Here is a 27,635-nt window from a genome sequence, read left to right on the forward strand (position 1 = left end):
AATTTGTTTTCGATAAAAAAGACTTTCAGGAAGATAAAAATTGTGAATGTAAACTATTTTAACTTGAATAATATTTCATTGAAGAGGAATGCTTATATTATTTTATTAAAAGGGTTTTGCTACTTTGAAACTTTATAGCGAAAGAGATGTGACGAGTTGCATTGAATTTTGTAGTGCGTTTTACATTTTGTTTGCTTGGAATAAAGTTTACCAATTTTTCAAGTCAATATCGAATTTATCAAGTTTAATTATAATCAGAAATAAATTAACATCGGAAAAAATTATAAAACATTGTAAAGTTTTAAAATTATAATGTAAAGTTCAATCTCGATGAATTTTACACTGGTGTAGTATTTTTTATGTCAAAGTCGTAAGGATCAATTCGTATCAGGATAATATTCGATACCTATAGATTTTATTCACGTATACATTTGAAGACTATTTTTTGAATACCTAGTTTATTTGCATTGGACAATTTTGAAATACCAAAAAATAAACAATCACACCGGTAACGTAGACAAAGAATTTTTTTTGTTTTAAAATCGTTTATATTTTCATATCATTGATAATATTTTTTACAAGGTTCAAACAAAGAATCGTCTCCGCATCTCAAGCTGATATCATAAAAGTATTGACCGATCAAAGATTTTGTACAAAAATACGTATTTACTTTAAAACGATCACGTTTCTTATACACAGCATTTTCAGTACGATAGCGTTTGAGCAACTTCTAAATGAGTTGATTCGATCAACAGGTGAAACTGTACTAGTTACATTTTTGTTTAAAAAAAATCTTGTTTTGCATTTTTTTAATATAGTTATATTTATTTATTATTTTTAGTATATTTATTTGATTGTTTCATTATTGACTCTATTCAACTCTTAAATGTATCAGTTTTCGAAAATCTATAGTGATATATTTATCTACCTTTGCGCATTATAATACAATTTATTTTCACATTATTATACCGACGTTTTTGAACATAAAATAAACATAATTTATAAAATGATTATATAAAAAATGCCTCATATTTCTACAATTTTACTTCTAATTTTTTTTCCATTTTCAGAAAATCCATAGTTGTAATATATTATCTATGTATATTTATGTATAGAACAATTGCATTAGCGGAATCTATACCACTTCCGTGTACTCATCATATTACAGTATCATAATTAGGTACATATTTACAATATTCGCACAAAAAATATATCTATAAGTAGGTATATCTAGGTTAACATGCGTATAGCCTTAGGTCTAATCTATGTTGATTTTGTGTTATTGTGTGATGTGCTCCTGTCCGTCTATTTCATAAGCAACTCTATATTTATGTACTATCTAAAATTCTAAATTGTCTAAGTGCACATTTATAATATTAAAGCTCCCTTTAAACATTTATTCTTAAAAATATAATTATTGATTGCCGAAGCTCATTCAATATTACCTACTTTCTGCAAGAGAACCAGCATCATTATTTTTAATGAATACATCAGTAATATCTGAATCGTAAAAAATTGCAATTGTATCCAGGTTTGAAGTAGAAGTCTAGATACTTGGCACAATGGAGTCGATGTAAATAGAGTTACAAAAACTATTTTTCATGCAACTGCTGACAATGGAAATGTAGACAATACATTCTGTGTTGTATGATTGAGTTTTTTATGAGAAGTCACGCAAAACATGTATTAAGCGTCGTGGATACGATGATTCGATGTTTCTATGTGATTTTAGGCCAATTCATTTGTTATTTCTTGAATGGATATTGCTTAAAAATTTTGATGCTATGATAGTATGAACATGAAACACCTTATATAAAATATTATTAAAATTTAAAATTAATCATGAACTTACCACACCAGTCATGGTGATTTATTTTTGTAAAACGCGACTTGTTGAAATTTAATTTTTCGTTTATCTACGCTTTGACCGTTATTAATTTCTGAAATAGATCACTGATAAATTATTTCACAGAATTGTGTCACGAATATCACACACATTAATAACAGATATATAATGCAATGTATTCATGACAGATCTTTGGCGCGTTTTTAAACAATGCCGAGTCGTTGCATCCGGCAGTATGAACGAGTAACACATAAAAGCGATGCACCGAGCAGCTACAGGTGATATTTTTAACTCAGTGGCGAGCAATAAATTAAACATTGAAAATAATTAATAACTTTTTAATTTTTACCAGAATATTACTGTTGTTGTTGCTGATCACTATTTATAAATTGACTCTAATTTTCAATATGTTTTGTTCGATTATTATTTTTTTACTTTATTTATTTTCAAAGTTCTAAATATGCTATCTACTTTTTACTTCAACTAAAATATTTCTACGCTCTAAACAAAACTATAAAATCTAGAAATCGTGTTATTATCATGTTTATACATGATTATTATGCATCATTACACTGCAAAAAAAATATTAAACCAATGAGGCGCTTAAAAATAAAATCAACTAAAAAAAATAATTAATAAGTCACCTCGATGTGCTCTCGTTCATACTGACCGAAATTTGTTAATTTAAACTCGTTTTCCCCAATTTAGTTTCCCATAAAACAGCCTACCGACGTACACAAGAAAAAGCAGGCGACTTTGAAGCGTTCACAGTTAATATCACCGTTACATGCGATCCTACAATTTTATTTCTGCCTATTAATATAGTGACTCTTATCTTATCGCCAATTTCGTAAATTACAACAAAACTTTACGGCTGAATCCCGATTATTATTGTCGCCCGCGACGTAAGGAGTCGCACGAGATTAGCAACAGAATAAATTGCACGGTCAGGTCGATTAATCTGTTTGTTGTTTTTATCGAGGGCCGAGAGTAGGTAAGGAAGAGCGACACAACGGCGCCGCGCGCCCGTCGGCGGCCACTCGCAGCCCCGCAAAGTGCATTCGGCGCGCACTCCACTCGACAAACTTTACGCTCCCGAAATAAACTTTTCAAAACGCGCGCTATCGATCACCGAAAAGCTGAACGCGCGAAAGACGCTCCTGGCGTACTAACCCTGAACGGCGTGCGGGTCGGGTCGGGCTCGGAGATCGGCTGGAGCACTCGCGCGGTTGCGATCGGGAGCACTGACTTGAGCACTTTGGACATGTAAAGTCGGAGCGGACACGTGACGAGAACGCGCGGCGCGGCCGGCGTCGGCGCGAGAGGAGCGGCGCGGCCGAGTGAACGCGAGCGAGGAGTCCCCACGCGCCCCACACGCCGGGCCAGCGCGCGCACGGCCCGCCCCGCATCGACCGCCACCCCCACCCCACCGCGCCCCCCCTTCCCAGCGCCGCGACGCCCGACTGTTTTTCTCTCGGCACCGACCGGGGGACGCACCTGATTTTTTCCGTGATATTTTTTCCTCCCTCCTCGCGACGCGATCCGTTCGCTTTCATTACGGTTTCGAGTTTGATTTATCACCGCGGCGGCTCTGAAATATTCTTCGATGGTACCGGCTGTCGAACTCTCACCTCTGATTAGCATCGATTTATCGAAATTAGCAAATATCTAATGAGGCTAGTTTATGGAATTTTCCCTTGTAATATTGAGCAATGTTGTGGTATCATAAATAACAATACAATAAATAACAATTTCGTAATGCACACTGAAAATAAATAGGCTAGTATAGCAACATAATAATATTAATTAATCAGGAAATCATTGGGTACGCTGTAACTGTACGTAGGTATGCCGTAGCTGTCGTCTACGACGTAGAGACGCGTGTAGTGCCTTACGACGCGACGGAACGAGCAGGTTGTCCAATGATTGGTATGCACCGATTCTAGTCGCGTTCATCTCCTAATATTTGGCGGCGATTCAATTCTAATGTTTTCATATTTGTGTCATAACTTTCCGTAAAGGGGAAAACAAAAACTCTTTTGACGACAGAAAGAAGTTATTTGTAAACGTTGACGTCTCGACATTTCCATGCAAAGTATGAGGTACCCTTATTCCATTTTGAAATTGTTTCGGTGGCCGGTATGCGGATTCGTTTTAGTTTCACGCAAAGAGCTATGAAGGCTGTCGAGATTGTGTTGTGAGTACCTATACTGGTGCAATAAAACTTTAAAGACGCTGACGAATGCAATATGAACTTGGCGCACAAAGCGTATAAAACTTCTTCAAACTTGTATTTATCAGTTATATTGGATACTGTGTGATGTGAAATTATATTGTAATCTAGATTTTAATATACCTACATCGAGATTTATGCTTGATTCACAATGACACAATGTTAAGAAAGTTTACCCAGTGCTTTTGTTAAAGTTACGCCGCACAATATCATAAGTTTACGCGATAAACCCATTGTTCATATTTAAACCTATTTGAAAATTATTTGTTAGCAATAGAGTGTTCAATTTTAGTAAGCAAGGAATATAGATACCTATTAAACATACTATGAGATAGCTAGAATGTTTACAAGCATAATATCAAGTGTACACAGTAGAAATTGGGAGTTTATGTAAAAAAAAATAAAAGTATTTAATACAGGAGTTTGATACTTTTGGATCACTCATAAAAATTTGTAATTCTTGATTGTCTGGAACAAATATAATATAAAAATATTAATTCGTCTAAACACTGAAATATTAGTTCTGTTTTATTAAATATCGCTTTAGAATAAGAAGTATTCAATTTGTATTTCTTAACTTATGAAGGAAAGAAAGTTTGTACACTTTTAAGGCTTTATTTTTAAAGAATGCAGCAACGTAGCTGTGTCTTTATAGTGTATTTTCAACGTAGGAGTAATAATTCAAGATTATGTCTATAAAATATAATTTTAATGAAGACTTCACTTAAAACTAGAATAGTTATAAGTAATATTTTAGTGCGGTCCAAAGCGCACATCAAAATAAGCGCAAGCACGTTTCAGTGACAAGGCTGGTAAATAAAGAAATAATAATAACACATTTTTATTTCACACTGAGTGCTCTAGTGGCAGTAACATCCGTTGATAGCTGCTGTGTAATGGCAAAGTAAACGTCAAAGTCGTAACGTTGGCGGCGTTCATTAAAAAAGTCCACAAAACAGTTTGTACTGTGTGCTTTCCGAGAACGAAACGGTTGGAATTAAAAATAATCACCAACACGGCACGGAAACAGATATGAAAAATAATAGGCGCATATCTGCGGCTGAGACGGGATGTGCGAGCGATTACGCACCTCGTCTTGAGTGGGGACGGCGTTTTGTAAATCGCCCGCTTTCCGATACATTTCTTTGTACAATCTTATACTTTAAATGATATCGGTTTTGTCTTATTAGCCATTCCTGTTCGATCTTTGATATTATGAAGACGTATATGTATTCGGGACTAATTTGAAGGAATAAAGGTTATATTGCTGCTTCAATTGCTACGATAATGTTAATTCTTTTCTACTATCCGTAATTTGATGGAATAGGTACACGTTATTTCACTGTTTCAATTTCCATTAATCAAAAACACATAACAATTGCTTCCTACTGTAATTAGATTATGATGTTCAGCAATCGAATAATACTTGTAAAACCACCATAGCGATAACATTTACAACACTACCATTCTAACAATCCTATGCGAGGTTGTTCCATCTTGTTAAGTACGTAAGGGATCGTACAGTGCTTCCTAATCGAATTACAATTGCCTACTGTGACGTAACGACAGGCTTTGCTAAGGAATACCTCAGGGGTTCAGACGCATCGACACATCCCTGATTTCAGGAACCATTCAAATTCAAATAAACGCTTCCAAAACTCATCATACACATGCATTGTGATAAGACTTCGAGATGAATACATAGAGATAATTTCAGATGTGTGCATAGAACGCCATCTAGTTGCAAACAAGGTAATTAGAGTGCGTTGACTGTTTAAAAACGTTCAATTAAAAGTTATATATTATAGTTTTGTCACATAAGTCATAAGTGTGATGAATTCTTTAGTTTTTTTATATTAAAAATATTTTCAACCAATATATAAATAAAATACTTATAATAATGGCAAATATAATGTCAAATATCGATATGAAAACAATCCGCAACTTAAACAAAAAGACACCAGACAAACACAAACAAGAATAAACGTTTTAATAATTAAAAGCAAGTTAAATTCCAGCGATTATCGGATGATTCGAGTGCGATGCCACAAAACAGATAAAACACTCATCAAATACAATCAAAACCGGGCAGGACAAGGCTTAAGTTAGGCCTGGCGATTTTCACGAAGCAAACTTCATTACTACTAGGTTGGCCATAATCCCCACCGGACAAGTGCTTTAATCTCACTCGATTCGATTCCAACTTAAACGGGCCACTTGCTTCGTTTTTACGTGTAATCCATTTTTAATTGCCTTCTCACTGTGCCGTTATTAAATTTTCAAGCTGAAATTAATTGCAATAACAAGTTTCAAAGGCCGCGATGCGACAATAGATCGTATCGATGTTAATTTATTTAAGAAACAGCTAAGACTTTTGTTACTGATTGATGTAATTCTTGGTTTAAGATTTTGGACCGGTTTTCTCGCTAAAGCTGAAGGCTCTTTTGATCCGTATTTAATAGCTCCAAGGCTTATATTGACAGCTCCTTCTCAATCTCTGCCATCTGCCTAGCATTACTAATTCCTTATAAAGTCTTTATAAATCAAAATAACGAAATTCTAAAGCTGACATTGAAAATTTACTTTGAATTTATTGAAGAAATTTTTGTCTTAATACTTTTAACACTAGGAAAAACATGCATTATGTTGGATGAGTGATTTTGTTTTAAATTTTCTACATATTTTTATATGTATAAATATTTATAACAACCATGATTACTTCATAAATATATCGTTACAAGTTATCCACATGCGTGAAATTGTCAAGCCACATGTTAAATTCGACACATTTTACACAACAAATCGTCATACCTACGAGTGCAAAAAAATCCAATTTGATTGTAAAATAGCAATAAATCACAGAGTCCATAACACACCTGAACAAGTGTACAATTCCGCACAAAAACCGTCGAACGTTACGAATCGTAGTACAAAATTCCATTTTGTGCCGTCTAGAGGAAATGAAGCAATTAATTCGACAGATGGCGTCGCCGTGCGAGCATTAATCATCGACTAATCGTAACTGCAGTCTTCGATTAATCCAAGCTCGATTCACAGACACCGGTGACGTCCGACCACTTGTGTTTTTTGTTATGTTTATTATTAGCTACTGGCATAGTATATTGCTGACCTATAAATAATCAAGGTACGCACGGCACGTGGCAAGCGAAATTAAAATATTTTAGTACTAAGAAATGTATATCGATAGATCTGCTTTCTCTATTGAAAATGTATTTATATGATTATATTAAAGATATATTTAGTTTATCTTATATTATACATGACTTAATCACAGGAAATAATGCTCATTGTAACGTTAAGTTGATCAATCAAAAGAATGTAGCAAAAGATACGAGACACTTTAGGGATAGTTCTCAGATATTGACTTAAAGAAAAGTGTATTGTAATCCTATTTACAGCGACACAACAAACATTTGACGTATACGGGTAGGGAAGAAAATCTTTCGGTTAAAGAACGAGTTTAAGTCCTTTGAAAGCATCCAAACTTTCACAAAAGAGGGCCCGCATGATTTGTGAATGCGTGTAATTTTTCAAACGTCATATTTTTTTTTGGTACAGTTTTTCTAACAAATAAACTTAGCTATTGTGCTAGGGCGACTTTTCGGCGTGTGTTCCACCGTTGTCTTGCTCCTCGGTTGAACTTTGATAGTGTTTGACAGAAGCACAGCTAGCTTTTGATTTCCTTTACGGACTTCGGTTTGTAGTAACAATTTTCAAAATCTACTTTAAAAGTTTGCGCTACGAGTTCGCCGTACGCTGCACAATGTTCGCAACTAAAACATAATAGATGTCGACTACCTTGTGACCGAAATATGTGACTATGAAAGAATTTATCCGCTTACAATCTGCCGTAGTTTTTGTTTATATTACGGAAAAAGTTAGCTAAAACCGTACGCGTTATACGTTTCGTCGCAGTGCGCTTTGTTTCCGAAAAAAGCAGCCGATGAGTTATGGACAGGTAAAATTGCTTGCAGCCTTTCAGTTAGGTAATCCTTTGTCGCCGTAGTATGGCAGTCCGTCAGGGACTGAACCAGCCCGCAGCGATCGGCCATTGATACCTGTCGACGCGTCTATCCCAGATTGACAGCTCTCGCCCCTCAAACTACACAGAATTTTACAACACTCCATCAATATCGTTATCGCGTCAGATAAGACTAAATAAATGCTTTGGCGGTCTTCGAAACTTTCAATGTTGGATAGCGTCAGAACTGAAATATGAAGGAGCTTTCATATTTCACTGAAATATAATCGATATTTTATATTGTAAAGGTCACGCTGATAAGTTATTTTGCGATACTACTATTTATCGCCTGTGACTTTTTTCGAGCTTATTTTCTTAATAAATTTACACCTTACTTGATCTACTTACAAGTGAGTTCCTATCAAAATCATTTCAGCCTTTTTAGAGATCAGTAACAAAATAGACAGATGACTTTATTAAGATTTTTTTTCTGTGTAAAAACCGGAAAAACGTTCATTTGCATAATATACAATATAACACAAGATAGAAATGTATATTTTATTTCATTATGTAAATAATATACACATTGTAATACAGCGAACCGTGTTATGAATATATAAGTAGAAATGTATTCCAATTTAATCCCTCATAGATAAGTAAATATTGTTCCAATGATACTTTGTATTATATTTTAAGATAAAATGAACTCGAATTGAATTATTTATTAATTCAATTCTTTTTTTAGAATCGCTTTAAAAAATAATTTAAACATTTTATTCAATTGAATACTATCACAATTTATACTGTTAATTATTATCTTAAAATTATAAACACAATAGAAGCAAATTGTTAGACGCAATTAATACCAGCCATTATTACCAAAAACTAAGTTCAAAATTCATAAGAAATTCATACCAACAAAGCATCAAAAGTTTCCCACCTACGATACACAAGAACAATATTATAAAGTAAATGCCAATTTAATATGTAAATGATGTGTTTTTTACTCGCGCGTCGCAATAGCCTGATTTTGATTTCATCATTCAAATTAGTTTATTCAATGCGAGTTACAAAACAAACTGATTAGGTGAATCAACAACTACAGGCGTTTTCGATTACGATTCCACCGTTCGTACGGCAGCTGCTTAATTAACATAATCCGATTTGGAAATAAGCAAAGTTGATTTTGTATAAACTTAACGTCGAGCGTTTAAAATTCGGACAATTCGGCGATCGTTTTAAATTCGAAACGTAGTCATTTTTCAAAAAGCGATTTCGTTACCGACTACATTCATTTACACTTAATAATTGTGTTCGGTCGCGGCTGCTGACTCATTATCATATAAATGAGAGAGAAAAAGCAACGGTCGGCCATTAATCAAGAGAATGGAGCAACAACACTGGCTAATACACTTATCAACTTTAATTCAATAATCTGGCGGCGCGAGCGCCGGCCCCGAGTTTCCTAACGTGAAAAATAACCGGGAAACGAAACGCACGACCTCACACACTAATCCCAATTAATTGCAGCGTACATAGTACTTTAAACGAGTTTACTTACTCCCTTTTATTTTGCGCTTCAATTTTCACATGCACCAAATTATGTGCATGTGCATGGATTGTGTGTAATTATTACTATGTACCTACATTATGATCATCGACTCTTTTAGTAACTAAAGTAATACCTTATATTCTTGTAACTATTATAATTATTTTTCACAACTTTATCCACATATATTTTCGCGGTATTTTATATTACTGGAACTCTTTAAATTCGTCCATTTCTAAAAAATGTACAATGAATTTATCAACGTCAGAAGTATTTTAGCAAAGCGCGGTGTTTTTTTGTACGTAGGAGTTAAGTTTTCCCCTTACACGAATTGGGTCATGTTTATTACAGGATTGTTACCAGAAAACAGCAAAGATTTCGCAGTAGGATATTCATAGCTGGCAATCAATAAGAGATTAATTGCATTTGATAAGTGGACCGCTCCAACCCGCTTTCTATTTTTATATAAAATAAAAAGTGATCTTGTTACCAATCTAATGTGTAATAATGCAACTGTACATTTAACATCCGTTTCAATGCATATGAATGCATATAAAAACAATCCCTTGACCAAATAAAATTCTCTATTAAAAGTAAGTAAAACAAAAAATGAGCTTCTACAGAGTTTAAGCAAATACAATAATAAATCCAGATCTCATACTAACTGACTATTATTTTACATATGATTCCTTAACTCCCCGTATTACTCTTGCAACAGTTTAAAATAAGTGATAATAAATTCTAGCTAAAAACTATTCTAAATTATACGGAGACATAAATAAGACGCGACTACGGCGTAGCGTCGTAGCAAGTGGCGTAGTCGACAAAGGTATGAGCGTAGCACCCGTCGCAACTTGTGACGTCCCTGCTATAATTTGTACATCTTAACTATTTAAAATAACATTATTATATTGTATTAAAATCCCTTTTTCGTGAAATGAACGGACGACGACGAAACGGACGATCACTTTTATAATATATTATGAAAATAATTTGCGATTATGCCATAATGAAAACCTGAATATTAAAAAGTATGAACTAATAGTTAGTTTTCTATTAAAAGACCCAGTAAAATCACGCCACTTAATTGGAAGTAATAATATTATTTTTTAATTATGACGCAAACAATAATTTCTCGTTCTAAATACGTCCGTCACATCATAATGAAAATGAATAAAAAAACATTATTCAAGTTCTTAATTCATCTCGCGCGTTGAAGAGAATGATAGACGCAATTAGTTTTAATATTAGAATAAAAAGCACACTTTGTCATAATATCAAAATCAGTCTGTCCCAGTTTCGCAAGTGAGCGCTAAGGTTCTGCGATCCAATTTCATGCTTTCGTGAGCTCATGCACCAATGGTCTACCGTCTACCCACCAGAGAAATTTCACTAACACAAAGTTATGATTAATTGAGGCAATAATATGAAGACTACACCGTACTTAGTCGCGCTGAAACCTCGGGAGACGGAGAGCCTACGTACTTGCATTTATTTCTTCTGAAACTATTCTATTTTTCACTCGACTCTGTCTAATTTATTAAAGTCAAAGTCAGTCAAGTTTGTACACTTAGTTATTATTACAGTCGGAATGGAATCCTTTGAAATATAGAACGTATTTCTGGAGTCATATTAAATAACGTAGATCTTTATTTACATTTTATGTATAAAGAAAAATTGTTATTTTTGTTTCACTTAAATGTTAAACTTAAAAATAATTTATATTATATACTATATCACCTTTTTCGTCGAATGATGCAGTGGTTGTAAGTATCTATGAATAAAATTTCATAAAAGCGGGAATTCAAACTGATATTATAAATAAATTCATAATGCAGCTATAAAAGTTAATTATATCGTATAGATAATAAACTAGTAGGTAAGTAGCTATAAAATACGATCATATTAGCACTTCTAGAAATATTACGCATTATCCGCATTAAGACGACATTCATTTATTATTTTCTTTATTGCAAGCCACGTGTATGTTATTCTAGGAAAACTAAATATATTTCCCACTAAATACTGAAATAATGTGATATTGAAAGCGTCTCTGGAGAAACTTTTTCTAAATCAAGATTGCAATAAGTAGGACCTGCCAGCCGTTATTCGAAATCAGATAAGGAATTCAATTAAAATAAAATTGGTCGAGCGAGAATTGAGTTTTAGTGAAGGCTATTTATTCAATTTTATTTGTAGAATATTATAATTTATGCGACATTTACATATGACTACCTTTTTCGATATAGAATATGAAAGTAAGGCATACCTATCCCTTACGATTTTAAATAAAGATTAGCTAGACAATAAGTTAAAATATTATAAAAAATATTGTCCTTCCTTTAATGAATGCGAAGTCAAACATTTTGAAATCCATTAATATACGATAATAAAAGTATTCACACAATAGAAACTTTATCAGTAAACTGTACCTTCGTGTCTGTTCATTACATATTATTGTTTGGTAAAGTATATTGAATAAAATTTGTTCATACATAAAATATCATTACATCTGCGGTTTCACCTGATTAAAAGACACGGCACAGAACAGTAACATGTTGCTCGAATGCATACATTCGCAGAGCGACACAAAAGTCTTGCTTGAGATTTTTCTCAAAAACAATGCCTATTTATACTTCTACGGAGAGTTGGATATTTCTTACAACTGTTCTGACTTTCACATTGAAGACAAAGGGACTTCCTACGTTCCAACAAAAACTCATCCACGCCAGATGATGTGTCTATGGCGAGAAATTGCAAAAAATATGCACAAGTATATGATTGTCTATGCGTGGAATTTAAAACAAGCCGTTTTTTCCATGTCGAAGAAAAGTGTAGCGGATGTGAGAGGATAGACAAAAGGGCTTTTTATACTTTGTTAGGTTTCTGGCGTGAAAGAGAGCGCATGTAGATGGGTCTCGGCTAAGCTCCCTGGCTTAACTACTCGTTCAAACACAAAAGTCCTTACATAAATCTTGTCACAAGGAACTCGGGCCATCTCACCTCCGGAGGTACGCACTCTCCCCTTTGAACTAAGTATTAATTCGATATCATAACCTCGGAGTCGTGGAGTAATATATTTTGGTGTTTTTAAGAATAATGTTGGCTCTTAGGTTTCAAGTTCTCTATCAAAGATCTTAAATAATGGAACATTTTCTAAGTAAATTTTGTATTTAAATTTAAATTTTATTTGAATTGAGACAAAATACAATGACAATATAGGTCTAGCTGAACAAACAAAAAATGGTGATAATTAAATAAAAACTCAGAAACAATAACAATAAAAGTAACAAAAGTTTTTCCACTCGATAATCATAAAGTAAATATCGTTTAGTAGGTACATTATTTTCTTACAAACCTCTCACAAATTTGTGTATTATTTAATGAAGGCGTTTACATTAACTACTATAATTATATTTTGTTTTAATAGTCTTCGCATCAGAAGAATTTTTTGTTCTATTTTCTCATTTGTTTCACAAATATTTAAAAATTGCATTGACATTATCATAACAAAAACAAAAATGAATTATTTGCAATTTTACATCTCAAATATAAATTCAGTAAGTATATGAAACATTTATGTATGATTGTAACAATTTTGTTTATCGTTCGGAATGATCTATGATACTAAAGCCGATCAGATCGGAAGCAAGGGCTCATGTCAAAACAATTCCTCAAGTCTATATACTAAGCGCTCACAATGAAAATGAGACTATAAAGTTCCAGGCGACGCAGAATGATTCTATTACGAATATGAAATGTTATTACCTTGGACGGATTATAAGCAGGAGCAGGTTCTTACAAATGAAATTGCTTCCCTCTTTGGAATCCATTTAAAGGATGAATGATATAATTCTTAGGAGTAAAGACTTTGTCAAGCGGAAGATGCGTTTATTCGAATGGAATTCCCTGGGTTAAGGATGTGTGTGTGTGTGCTATTATTTTAAATGTGTTTGGGTTAAATTTTCATAAAGATTGTTTTAATGTAGGTTAAAACCTTGCTAGAAATGTAACAGGTTATGTAGTTTTAAAACAAAATCATGGGGATATTTTATAATTAATAGAGTTGATGAAAAATCAAGCTCTACTGTTTCGTCTATACTATGCAATCACTTTATTTTATAGCCTATATCAAGCATATCATGGATAGACGATGATACGAAATTAAATAAGAAGAATAAATGCAACACTGCTTATCATATGTTTTATACAATTTACATACTTATTTTACTTTTAATATACCGTAATGCTATGATGTAGTATGACACTATTTACATAAATAAATAATACCTTGTATAGAAGAGACGTAGGAAGATCCAATCGGTACAAATACAAGTTTACATAGATGCAATCACAAACAAGATTGAAGATACAAACTACAAATTCGCTAAGTATATTCTAAGCTAAAAGCTTTTCATCAGTATTAGAAAGTTGCGCAGGAACTCATAAATGTTTTTCGTAGTCAACGCGTTCTGACGGAATGTTTTAGTTGACCAAATTGTATAATATAAAAGCGCTTAGCAAGCGAGGTAAAAGGATTTCGGCTAATAATCTCTATTTACATGTAGCTATTGTGACGAAAATGGGAGGGAACACCGCTTTAAATCAACTATGAAGCCAGGATTTCTTCAATATACAATTTTAGATTGCTTGTTAAAATAATGTGTATGATATGATAAAATTAAACGTATATAAATTATAAAAAGTATTTTCTAAATATAAACATAAAATGAAATAATATATAGGTATTACAGGAATAAAAAAAGCACTATGTACATTGTACGTGTTTATTTGTATCTAATGTGAGATAATTAATAACAACTAACTTAAGACATAATACCAAGGTAAATTACCTATTGAAACGGCTTATTGGCCATTTTTTAGAACATTGGATATAGATAACTGAATACAGCGTGAATTGTATAGTTCTATAGAAGGTGATTTAAGAAGAGAATCGTAGGGGAGTTTTTCGGGTGGCTAACAATGCTGACAAATGCAATGTAGCGACCATGTTGCCGTGAAAGTATTAGAGGGTCCACTACAAGGGGTTCCGTGGCCAATAAACGCATAAAAATATTTTCTTTGTAATATTTAGTGCGTAGCTTTTTTTTTATTGATTGTAAAGTGACGAAAATTAATTAAAAATCTTGTATAAATTATTTAATAAAATCAAAAATGATAAATGTAAAAAGCTATCGATGTAGAAGTGTAAATAATTTTTAAGTATTAATATAATTTAATCAAAATTCATAGTAATAATAAAATATTAAAAGCTATTGATCATCTTTGAGCTATTGAGCATCTTTATAAAAATAATATAGGCTGATTTATTTTATCTCTTCAGAATCCTTGTGACAAAACAAAATATTAACACTAAAGAAACTTTAAGGGTGCTATAGTTAACTCTAATCCGTCCAATAAATTACGTTTCACTTAAGCAACAGTTTTATAGTACTAAAAAGGCGATTTACGTTGGGAGCAGTGTAGGTAAAATTTTAAATATTATAAAACGCTAGCTTCCATCAACTAAAAAGGTTTCTATCCTTTGAAAGCACAATCCTTTCGGCAGCCTTATATTATGTTAATCAATCGACAATTATTACCGTCCCCTTTAATTAAAGCTGCCTGATGGATCAGTATAATTATAAACAGTGTATAGATGTAAATGTTGGCACATAAATCATTCCTTAACCTTCACTAAAATAGCTAAGAACACTTTAGTACTTCTGAGTGCACCCTCGGTCAAGTGCATCGGCGCGTAAGGGCCCAAAACGACCCACGACCTGTCTGGCGTTGACAGCTCTCCAAACTAATCGTAACTAATATTGTTTAGTTTGCATCTCTTTGTGAAATGTTACGTAAATTGAGACTAGCGGGATATGTACAGGCTGTGTATAATTTTTAATGCTATATTTGTTGTTTTATTATCGATTGTAAAATCTTAAAGAAGTAAATAAATAGTAGTGTTTAAATATTATATCGAATGTCAAAATGAAATCACATTTGAATAAGTAGTATCCATGTTTCATTGAGTAACATAAGAACATATTATAATAAACATTTTGTATTACCAACAAAGAGCACATTTCTTTTCTCAAAAGATGTGTTCAAATGCACGAGATATATTCTTTACGTTAAATACATTTCTGTAAATCTAAAACAGTAAAACCGAGTTGAACATCGATTAGAGAGCGGAAGCTTTTGAGATAATCCCTTTAATACCTAGCAATTTCAGTGACCGCCACATAATTCTTGACAAATTAGATTTTTGCAAGGTATTACTGGGGTAAGACGAAATTAGTGCTGACTTTGAGTCGAGTGCAGGCTTTTAAACGCGAATTAGAGGTCGCGTCGCTCAAGCGTTAATGGTGTATTATGACGGAGTGCTTGCAAAAATTACGTAGCCATTTTTAGCAACACTTCCACCGTACAATTAATAGTGACAATCGTATTAAACGTACGATAGATAGAAAGTTAATTAAAAGAGAAAAGAACGCAAACAATTAGATTGCAAACGTATTTGCTGAACCGTTATTGTATGGCGTTGATGATACTCGCCCGTATCTACGTACATATTTAACATGCCTCCGACTTTATCGCTTTGAACGTTGCTAAACAAATAAGCCTTTTTAATTTTTCACGTAAAAACATACCGGCTCATGGTTTTGTGGGGTCCGGCAGCGAAATAATCGGGTGCGTCCAACAGCTGCCGGAAATTTTACAATGTTTATGAGGTCCATCGGGAAGCGAACATAAATTTTGACTATTGGACGTGTACAACCGTCGCGATGAGAATGTTTAAGTGCAATAAACCAACTAATTGTATATGTATGAATACTGTATTCATTTCCAACGAACTGTTTCAATTTTAATTATATTATGACTTCTATTTCGTCCGCGGTATTGTACCTTGATTGTTACACATCGCAATATCTACGTTTTATAAATATTTATCACACCCAAATCAATTTATCAATAAATATTCCATCGAATTAATGTCGCTCGAGTATGAAGAGTAAGATAGATTGAATATTGTATAAAATATTGTATTCTAATTTATGAAAATATAAAATCGTTGCGTATTAAATTTATCCATGTTTCAGTGAGTAATTTTATTGAATAAAGTTAGAAATAAATAGAAAAGAATTATATTTCAGAACTGAGATATTTTCGAAAAGCCTCACATAATCTACATTTTATTTCCTCGGAGTACTTGAAAATACATCTAAAAAGTTTTCATAATACAGTTCAACATTGCATAAGTCCGCAGCACAGCAGCAAAAATATTTGATATTCAGTATTAATCCACGAATCTCCCGAATAACGGTTCCGTACCTTGTAGGATTTCAGAAAGAAAGCTGCTTGGGAAACTTTTATCCGAACTCCCGTGTAATCTTACTTATAAAAATAAACTTTTGCATTAACTGATTTTGAATCAGAGAAGTTTGCGGGTAGGCCAACCCATGCCGGGTCTCTTAAGTAACTTACTGAATCAATCAGCTGGAAAATAGAAACAAATAAATGTGTACTTTAGTAGTTTTGACTTGATAAGAGGAGAGGCTCGAATTTATGGAGGTGTTCGACAGATAATATAAAAGTTCACAGATAAGGTGGGCTTTACGGGGCTTCGTGTTCAGTTAGCCTGAATATTATAGAGCTAATACGACTTTAGTGGCCTCTTACAGGGCATACGATATTGTGCATTAAATTAAATTTCTCAGAATGATAACTTGGAGTTCACTAACTTTTATCTTGTTAGATTTTTTCATTTTATAATTGAATAAACATCCTATAAAATAACTCTTTAATTTTGTAGGGTTCCCAATAACTACTTTAAGATTTTTCTTTCTTAAATAATTTTAAAATAATATTATAACGTTTATTATATAAAAGCGGCAGTGGTGGCTCAGTGGTGAGACCTCGGACTTCGAATCGATAAGTCCGTGGTTCGAGACCAGGCGAGCGCGCAGGAAATAAATTGATTTTTCAATTTATCTGCGCATGTTGTAACATCACCACTGCTCGAACGGTGAAGGAAAACATCGTGAGGAAACCGACATGTCGAAGAATTAAAAAAAAAAAAAAAAAAAAAAAAAGTTCGACGACATGTGTCATCCGCCAACACGCACTTGGCCAGCGTGGTGGATTATGGCCTGTACCCTCATAGGAGGCCCGTGTCCCAGCAGTGGGAACGTATATGGGCTGATGATGATATAAAATGATCTTTATGTAACGCTCATTAATTTAAAAATCGGCTCATTGATTTCAATTAATAAATAAGAGCGTATCAGAATTTTCGCCACGGAGCAAAAATTCAACCGAACCTTGCAATATTCATAAGAGGCTCTAGAAATTCAAGCAAAGGCTGATCTTTAAAAAAAATTCACTCCCTTTTTTGATAGCGTTCGAGACTATACGTGTCGTTCTTACTGAGGCGGAGTGTAATTAAGGTGCAAAGATATCCGAAGTCTGCCGACAAGGGGAGGCTCGAGGGCCCTCCAATGGTTGGTTGTGTACTCAAAACCGATGAGTGTTGCGTAGGCTGCTTGCTGTATTCTCTTTTCTGTGCCTTCAAAAGATTCAGAATAAAGTTAATTGGGTTAACGTAAGACCTTTTCAAGGACGGTTTCGAAATTTGATTTACATTCACAGTTTTACGACTCGCTACAAAAGATTTTCAGCTAACAGAATGTTATAGGTGGTAGGTGTATAATACTGCAAAATAAGGTGAATTATTTTTTGTGATCCGTGACCGCGTACATTCCCAGAGGAACTTCGCAAACTAAGTGAATAGCAGCTTGTGTTCTTAATCTTAAAGAGCTACAAAACAAAACCACATTGCGAATGTTTAACTAAACTATTTATTTCTGAAGATGGAAGTGTTGTCTTCCTTTTCTGCGTTAACTGATCACACCCTTAAGGCTCACCAATTTCTGTCCGGGCTGATTACACCTCCCCGATTGTCCCGTCTCGCCCCGGGCCTTCAGCTATTATTTGTGTTTCTTACTTATAATTTGCGAGCTCGAAAAAGTTCGACAAACACAAGTCATTTTATTGAACGTAAGAACTTTCTTCGGAGTTCGTCAGTGCGCTCAGGGATCATTCATTAATACTATTCGATTTGTACGATGCCGAAGTTGATTTAATCAGACAGCTGTGATTGCCCGAATAATAAGCTTACATTAATTTGCGACAAGAGACCTGAAACGTTTTTCGTTTTTTGAATAATAAATCTAATTTGAATATCTCGTAGAATCTTCTTAAAATTCCCAAGAACTTAAACAGTAATAAATATTAAATGCGTAGGTTAAGTTCCGAGAAAATATATAATATATTTTTTTAGCTTCTCAGGTTTCTATTAGAAAATTACAAAAGGAACTTGTCATAAGCAATATTCCCATACGTATATATACGTATCATTTCGATGACATTATATATTTGAGAATTTTGCGGAAAATGGGGAAAATCCGTTCATTGGTGCGAAACGAAATCATCGTTCCAAATACGTCTCTCGACAACAAAAGCTGCCTCGGTACGTGTTTTACATATTTTTCTTTAAACAGACCGTAATATTTACTGGCTCACATGTATCGTCTTAAGGGGATAAATAATGGAGTTTCAGATATGTGCTCGGCATACGAACAGGCTGAAAACAACGCTCCAATACAACAATTTAATTTGACGTTCGAAACAAATTAACATAAATAAACGGGGAAATGTCATAAACAACACGATTTTACCGGAGCGTGGTTTCTTTGCAATAAATGAAAAGTCATGTGGACGATTTATCGTTCGTTCAAAAATGAGTAGTGTGCACAAAGCAATGCATCATTATTGCAATGAATATAGCACGGTTGTAATTACCGTTGTTTCAAATTAAGCTCGCTTTAAACTTATTATAGATACACGTATCTTGCAAAGTGTTCAACTATGAGTCGTTATCGTCTACGTACACAATGCTTAGTTGAGATCGTTCGAGTGTTCTAGTAAATATGCATTTAAAATTTAATTCAGATTAAACTTAGATTTGAGATAAAACACGGAGTAATGTTTGTGTTTTTTCTATAGGATTAGAATGATACTTGAGCGGGTTTTAGCGACGAGATAAGATTATCATTTTTTATGTGTGAAAAATTAAACTAATGTACAATGCGTATATAATATGTTTTAATGTACATATTTTTTTTGTTACACTGTAAAGAGAGGATGTCGTAGTTAAATTATTGTTATTTTATTGCCACTTTAAAGGTAACCACACTCAAATATTACTTGTGAAAAATTCTGTTTTACAAGTGTATTTGTATCGGAAATCTTACTGCAGAAAAAGTAATAACAGTTTTCATCACCATTACTAAAAAAAAAACTATAATCCACACATTTAAATTGGCACTAACCTTTAAATATAGTATTCATACCCCACACAAGTAGGTAGCTCACGCAAACGGGTCTAGAAAGACGTTAGGAGCTAAGCATCGGAAGATGGATAGCGGGGTAATCAGTTAATGCTTTATGCGGTTTAGCGCAAACCGGACGGCGGTCTTGTATGCGCATAAATATTGATACAAATTAAATTGCGACACCGACCGCTAATACGCTTATGTTGGTCTTAATAAAATATTTACAAGATCATTTCAGTTCGCTCTTTGGGGTTTATTTGTTTTTTGAATGTGGTTCAGATAATGTAATGGATGTTGTTGCTTGTATTCTTGGTTATGGGTTTAGAAAAATACTTTGGTGTAATATTTATTACATTGTTGATTGGCAATAAACTTATTTTTTTAAGGGCTATTTCGTTTTTATTTTCACTTAATAATATTGATTGATAAATAAAAATAATTGTATAGTAATAAAATCTGGGAATATTTATTTCATTGCTAAATTGGAAAATGATCTTAATTTTAGGTTAATTCGTATAAAATGTATAAAATTATTTTTACTATAGAATATCGGTTGATTAACAATGACTTTTTATTAACGCTTTGTTTATCGCTCTTCAGTTCTTCTATGTAAATTAATTATGTCATAAATCCGCCACAAACACTAGGATAAAACCATTTTAATATATATTACAGTATTATTCCACAAGATCCATTAGAGTACCATTCGTATGTATAATAAATACTGCCACATAAAACGCAATGCGTCTAAAAATAGCAAAAGTAAGGTGCGCATTTAAAAGATGGATGACGTTATTCGGACAATTCCGTTATCAGTGAGGGCGGGCCGCTCGTATACTTAAGGACTCTACCCACTATACCGTATCATACTATGACCGTTATAGGAACGTGTCAGGATCGGAAATCAACACGCTTAATGAATAAATAGGAATAAATGATGTTTTTTATTGCACGCTAAATATTGTTTTACAAGAAGGAGCTATAGTAATAACATGTACACAGGGCGGCCTCATCGCTGTAAGCTATTTCTGTCAAACAACACGAAATAAGGATGAGATTTTATTTGTACAATTGATTTTATTTTTTATTCTAATGTAGACTATGTGTCTTAAGATTGTTTAATAAATTTAGTCTTTTAAAAACAAGTACAAATAATAAATAATAAGTATATAGGCATTTATGTTTCATCCGTTTCGTCCTTTTTATTTGTTCCACAAATTAGGTATTGTTTCTAGATTATAAGTTATCTCAAGAGGCAAGAATGTCGTATAAGCACAGATATAATACTTTCTCACAAAGTTTAGATTTATTGGTCTTCCCAAGTGACTAAGCAGAATCTTGTTTGATTTCAATAGTAAATCATATTGTTGTAACTGATAGCAAATAAAATAAATAAAACTAAGATACAATTTAAAAAATGTCTATACTCACAAAAATCGTCTATTTCAAAAAATATAAGTGTGTAAAAATAATTATAGCGATAATTTTACACTTTAAAAATTCCAAACTATCACCAAGCAAACAATAAAAAGATCATTTACGGGTTTGCAAAGCCCATTGAAAATAATGATCCACGTTTTATATAAAACCTACGTTTATACCTAGGTACAAAACTGTTACTTTACAAAACAAAATTTCTGATACAAATACTAAATATCAAGTATTTAATCATCATAAAATCCATCGAATGTTTATGGACCCCGCCCTTCGAAGACGTTAAATCATAGAAACTGCTAAGTAGTTCTGCAGATAAGTCGATAATTGGCAGCGAGTCTTAATTAAAATTAATATGTTTATTGTTTACGCGTGTTACATTCCAAGTTTTCGTTATCCTTCAGTCTATAAGTGGCAAAGTTTTCTATTTTGACAAAACTAATTACATATCTTAATTCATAATAACTTATTAATACATAATAATTATATTAATGAAGCTAGGATAAATAGATATTTTAGAAAATAACAACTGTTGGCTGTAGCATTTTTGCATTATGTGTATTTTAATTACGTAGGTACATACATACACGTATCGCAAGTATGAATGCCTTTAAAACATCTTTAAAAAGGGAAATTTAGGAGGCTCAGACTGGAAATTTCACGTATTAAATATTAGAAGCTTCCCGAATGAGATATGGTTCGTTAAGAGAGCATACATTTTTGAAAGAGCGTATCCTCTGATCCGTTAAATAAGACTTAGAGAAAAGCCGGAGTGCGTGTGTACAGATGTTTGACGCATGTGTGTTTGTTATGCATTAGGAGTTATTCATTAATATTGAGCTTTTAAAATTGATAATATTGCTACTCCTTGCAGTGGTGTCAGGCAAAATGTGTTTATGTGCGTGGTTTTAAATCTGACAAGCGAAACCTATTATATTTCACGTAACATAATATTGTAGCATCATATTATGTAAAAAAGTGAATCTTAAAAATGTATAAAATCAAATTAAATCTATAAATTAGTTCAAAACTGTGGTATAAAATAAAAGGTTACAAGAAGTTAAGCCGAAATCTTTTGAATTAAAAAATAAATCAATGGCGTAATAGAAAATTGTGGAGCCTATCAAATTAGATTGTAACCTTTGCAGTACAGGGGCGAGGCGGAGTTCCTTGAGTGGCTAGTTACAATGACGAGGCAGATAAAGTGGGTCGATAACTTCAAATAGCGACGTGAAAACGTGCCGAGAAAATAGCATTATTAACCTCTCGGGCATAATACGCGCGCCAGTGCGCCAGATATGGTAATCATTATGTAAATCCACCTCTCGCAGGTACATCTCAGCAACGTTATATACTTATTAAAACCAAGATTGCCAGACTGAAGGGATTGTATCGCAGAAAAACTTTGTCCGAATGAAACTCGAGTGTTTATCGACTTTAAATTTTTACGAGGGTAGTAATTGAAATCTCAGGTTTCCTGAAATCGGACCATCGACGTTGCAGTCCCACTAGGCGACTCTGTTTTCAATTTTCTTAGTTTCGCGCTCGAAGCATGGAAGTATTGTATGGCTAGATTCTTATCTCTCTCAAAAGCTATTTAGCTAAATGGAATTTACAGAGCCCGCACTGCAGTTCGACGAAGTACATTGCAATATTTAAAATTTGAAAATTTGAGTAGAAACGAGCCGCTATTTATCCTGAATTCCTCGAAATATGATTATGGTCCTTTATTTTCAGCACTCCAGCAAATTAAAATGTTTTATAAATAACGTAAGGCGAGGGTTCAGTGAAGATTTCCATAACGCTCTCTCTGTAAACCAACAAACATCGCTTAACAATCGCTGTGAAGCGCTTTTGTAAAATGTTGAACTTGAATCACCTAATTGAGCTCTGTTAATCAAGAGGGCGAAGTTTTCACAAGTTCTTAAATTATTTGCGTTAACATAAAACATGGAAATTCAAAGCGTTCCTTGAATATTTTTGTCGACTCAGTCGTCGAACTGAGCTTAAAGTAAATTAAGAATAGGGAATATTGAGAACGAGCGGAAAACATAAAAATATTGACCTCAGATCTTGTTAATGAAGTTAATGAGTGAAGTTGTATAGCGAAAGAAACTTCGGTAAAGCATCTCGCAACTTTCAATTCTAGAATGTTGTTACAAGACTCTGGGAATGCTTGCAAACTTCTAGTGAACAAATGAATGCAATCGAGAAATAAATACGACTTAGCGTCGTCACCATTAAGACACATTTTACAATGTTAAATTAACGTTAAAACATTCCTTATAAAGAAACGAAGGTAAAACATAACTATAAATTACTTACTTAGAAATATACTAAAACTGTCGTAAAGTAATAGGACAAAGTAATTTGTCTTCAAGATCTATAAGGGTAGAATCACTCAGCATCGTTGAGTAAAACAAATGGGAATTACACATGCGTGGTAAGTCTGCGCCGTGTCATCCACTGATCGCATAAATTTCGCTCGTGGTACCCAGAATATCGAACAGCACTATTCGTGACCAATGCGAGGCCCACAGGAATTGAATATGGCTAACGTGCTGATGGGCTCTTGCCGGACTGAGAAAATTATTTCGGCTAGCATCATCTTTGTTACATTTGTTGAGGCTGTACGTAAAATTGAAATACAGTATCGATGGATTTGTCAGTACTGTTCACATTTATGTGAATTTACTTCTAAAGATATACACGAAAAATCTTTTTAAGTTAGGTCAGTTTGAAGATGGTCTCGATTTAATTTTACTGTTATTCGTTCTCAGACTGCACTACTATGTACACCAGGGAATCTGTACTTTCAATCATATTAAATCATGTCTAGACTTACGAGCAATATAAAAGGTAGATAATGAAAGGGGTACACAAAAATTATGACCCTCAAAACAAACTATAAAAGGGCAAATTTGAGCATTGCGTTCAACAATAGCCGGAAGGGAAGGAGACAACAAAATTGACACTAGACATAACAAAAGGAATTGGAAAATAATTCGGACAAAAAGCAAGTCTCCAAAACTTACGTCAGACACTCAGTAAAATGAAATACGTAGCCGCACCGGCCTTCGGCAAATGGTTTAATATCGAAATGTGATCACTTAGCGCAATCTCTTACAAAAGAAAAATGTACAGAAAAAAGTCCCGAATGTACTTAGCTTTACTAGAAATCGAAATATGTTTCAATTTTTATGCAGTGCAACGAAATAAAAGGGATTGATATCGTTTTCAATATGTTTTTTCAAATGGATTTAGAGATAAAGGCTCTTTTTTCATTGTTCCAGTATTGATGGTAGTTTTGGAATCACATCAATTTATTCAATATGGTTTTCTGTTCATTTATAAGGTACAATTTGAAATTTTGTATATTTTGTAAGTATAAAATAAGAAGTTTAGTTGGTATACAAACAAAACGCTTAAATGATATCGCGTCAATATGATAAAAAAAACCTTATAAAAACGGCAAACGGAAAAAGTTGGTCGATGATGAGAAATGTATGTTTTGAGGGCTGTCAGTTCCCGATACTATCAGTTCCTTTCATATATAATAGGCGTGTTACTGGCACATATAAATGGCAAAATACCGTTAACTGTTTGCCATTGTTGCCGGGACATATTTTAAAAATATTTTTGTCAATTGTTGGAATATATCCAAGCCATACCTTTTTTGTTATTTATCATCCAGTATAGGTCACTGTCAAAAGTATTGCGAATATCGCAACATCGAACGAGCCGAAATAAACTTGAAAATTGCCGATAGTTATGTCGAGTCGGACGTGCCTCTTATATTTAAGCAATTAAAAATTCAGGACTGCAAAGCGTCCATTGAATTCTTTAGCGATAGGAAAACACTCAAGAGGAAAATATTTATGCTTTTTCGAAATGCAGAAATCGAGTAACAAGGAACGGGTTTTAGTGTAGGGAAGCGTCAGAGACTGGGTTGTTGAATAAAAATGGAAGCAAGGCAAGGCAATAATGGTTATCTTTTTGAAGTATTAGTAGAAATATCTGAGTGCCTACGCTTCGCTGGCAAATCGAAGATGCCGACTAATTTGTTAGCTCTCTTAATATTCCAAGTAGTTCTTTCATTTGTGTTATTACTCAGTTGAATGGAAATGTATATCATGCTGACGTACGTATCTAATTTTACCTATTCAAAGGTTGCCTTAGACTATTTCTAATCAATACCTTAGTTGTCGGAAATATAAATGGAAACTGCATTTGAAATTTCTATAAATGTAGAACAAAGTGTATCAAATATTGTGTATTTTCATAAAAAGTAAGAAACATTCTTTAAAAAGAAATTAAATGCCTACGGAATTAAATTTTATGCTCTTTCAACTGATGGTTAAATATTTAAATCGTCCATTTTTATAACTCTAAAAACCAAAACATTCCCCTAAAAATATAAAATTGCATAAATAATAATACGTAATTTTACCTTTCAAAAATGCAATTAAATTTATTAAGCAAGGCGTCTACGACGTGCTACGACGTGCTACGACGTAGACATTTTAAAAATCGCAATACACGTTTTCATTTGTATGGTTTGTGTTGAAGTGAAACTTCCAATTGCAAATCTATCTTCAGACGCATGTACTTGTTTTTTATTTTCTTTGTGCTCCGAGTAAATATGTAAAGTGAACCTAGAAAATTGAAATCAAATTGCGTATAAAACTATTCAGAAATACTTGTAAAACTTTACATGAATGAACTGTTTTGTTTCAGTATATCTGCTAAGTATGTTCATAATAATATTAAGACCTTTGGAACGATGTTGAAATCATAGATAATTGTAATAGGTTTAAGTATATCTATTTTAAATATTTTGCTAGACAAACATACTTACCATCGTATTTACCATGTTATTCTATTTATTTATTTATTTATTTTTATTTATTTACTCTTTATTGTACAAAAGTCTTATAAAATAAAAGTACAACAAAACCAATCAAAATGCACAAATGGCGGCCTTATGGTTCAAAGCCATCTCTGCCAGGCAACCTTCAGGCAAAGGACAAATAAAAAAATTTGGGTAGCCAATTTAAAAAAAATATTTATTTATAGCCAATTTGAAAGTAATCTATACATATAATAAATCTGTAGAAGGGTCAATTCTGTACATTGAAAATATTGAAAAAATAAATAGCTGGATCGATACCAAGCCCAAATATGTGATTAAAAAATTTTTTGTCTGTCTGTCTGTCTGTCTGTATGTTCAGGCATCACGTGAAAACTAAAGGTTCGATTTCGATGAAACTTGGTATAATTATACCTTATTATCCTGGGCATAAAATAGGATACTTTTTATCCCGGAAAAATACGTAGAAAAAAATAAATCTTAATTTTTCTTAATTTTTCCGCGCGGACGGAGTCGCGGGCGGAAGCTAGTTTTGCATATTTTGACAACAAAATAAAAAAAATACACTACTACATTTGTTTCTACTACATTTGTTTATTCTTAAGTTTACATCTCAACATAAACATTTAAATTTTTATAACCATATTTTAAATGCTTTGGAAAATTTAGGTTCTTATATTTAGATGTTTCTCTGTGTGCGTGCATACTGCAGTCCCCAACGCAATCATAGTCGATTCCCGGGTGCCATCTTTTCCTATACTTTGATCGTCCTTCCACGCTCACATTTATATAATTACATTGAGAAACTTTATGGCTATTATGTAACGTTCATAATTGATGTAGCGTATACGTTTGTGATACCGAATTAATTGTATCGTGTACAAGTTTCTCTATCTTTGTTATTTATTCATATTTCTAACAAGCTAACTTCTTGAGTGTTTTTGTAGGATGTTATTATTTCCAATCATATTGAGAACTTTATAGCTCAATTAATATCACATTTGATAATTTAAACTAATCACAGAGCTTTGTCTTTGCAATTTATAGGTAAAGTAAAAAAGGAAACAATTTTAAGCACTATTGTGTTAAACATTTTATAGTTATTGCTTTTTTTATAAATACCTTCGAGAATCGTAAAACTACCCAGCAATAATAAATTAAGTTATTAAACTAACAATAGATACATGAATAACACATCATATATCGTGTTACTTTAACTCCAGTATCTAATCAAATTTCGGCTATATTTTTGGATTAAAGATAAAAACTTGAAGACGTGAAGTCTGGCAAGGTGACACTTTTGTTCTTGGCTCAGCTCTCACAT

General features: G+C 33.1%; 1 protein-coding gene across 14 annotated transcripts in view; it reads right to left on the reverse strand.

The window, feature by feature from the left end:
* LOC123691161 (RNA-binding protein Musashi homolog Rbp6) overlaps positions 1 to 27,635 on the reverse strand; it is a 390,351-nt gene that overhangs the window by 166,086 nt on the left and 196,630 nt on the right. The window contains exons 1-2 of one of the 14 annotated variants that reach the window (XM_045635432.1): positions 3,020 to 3,176; positions 1,853 to 1,940 (exon numbers count right to left, since the gene is read on the reverse strand). The exons of 7 other annotated variants lie outside the window; for them this stretch is intronic. In XM_045635432.1, the coding sequence (XP_045491388.1) occupies positions 1,853 to 1,864 (12 nt within the window). In that variant the 5' untranslated portion in view covers positions 1,865 to 1,940; positions 3,020 to 3,176. Of the gene's footprint in view, positions 1 to 1,852; positions 1,954 to 2,516; positions 2,537 to 2,574; positions 3,000 to 3,019; positions 3,182 to 27,635 lie in introns of those variants that run through there. 6 more of the 14 variants (XM_045635434.1, XM_045635433.1, XM_045635435.1 and 3 more) reach the window with 6 other exon arrangements.

This window comes from Colias croceus, chromosome 4, assembly GCF_905220415.1.
Source record: "Colias croceus chromosome 4, ilColCroc2.1".
NCBI lineage: Eukaryota > Metazoa > Arthropoda > Insecta > Lepidoptera > Pieridae > Colias > Colias croceus.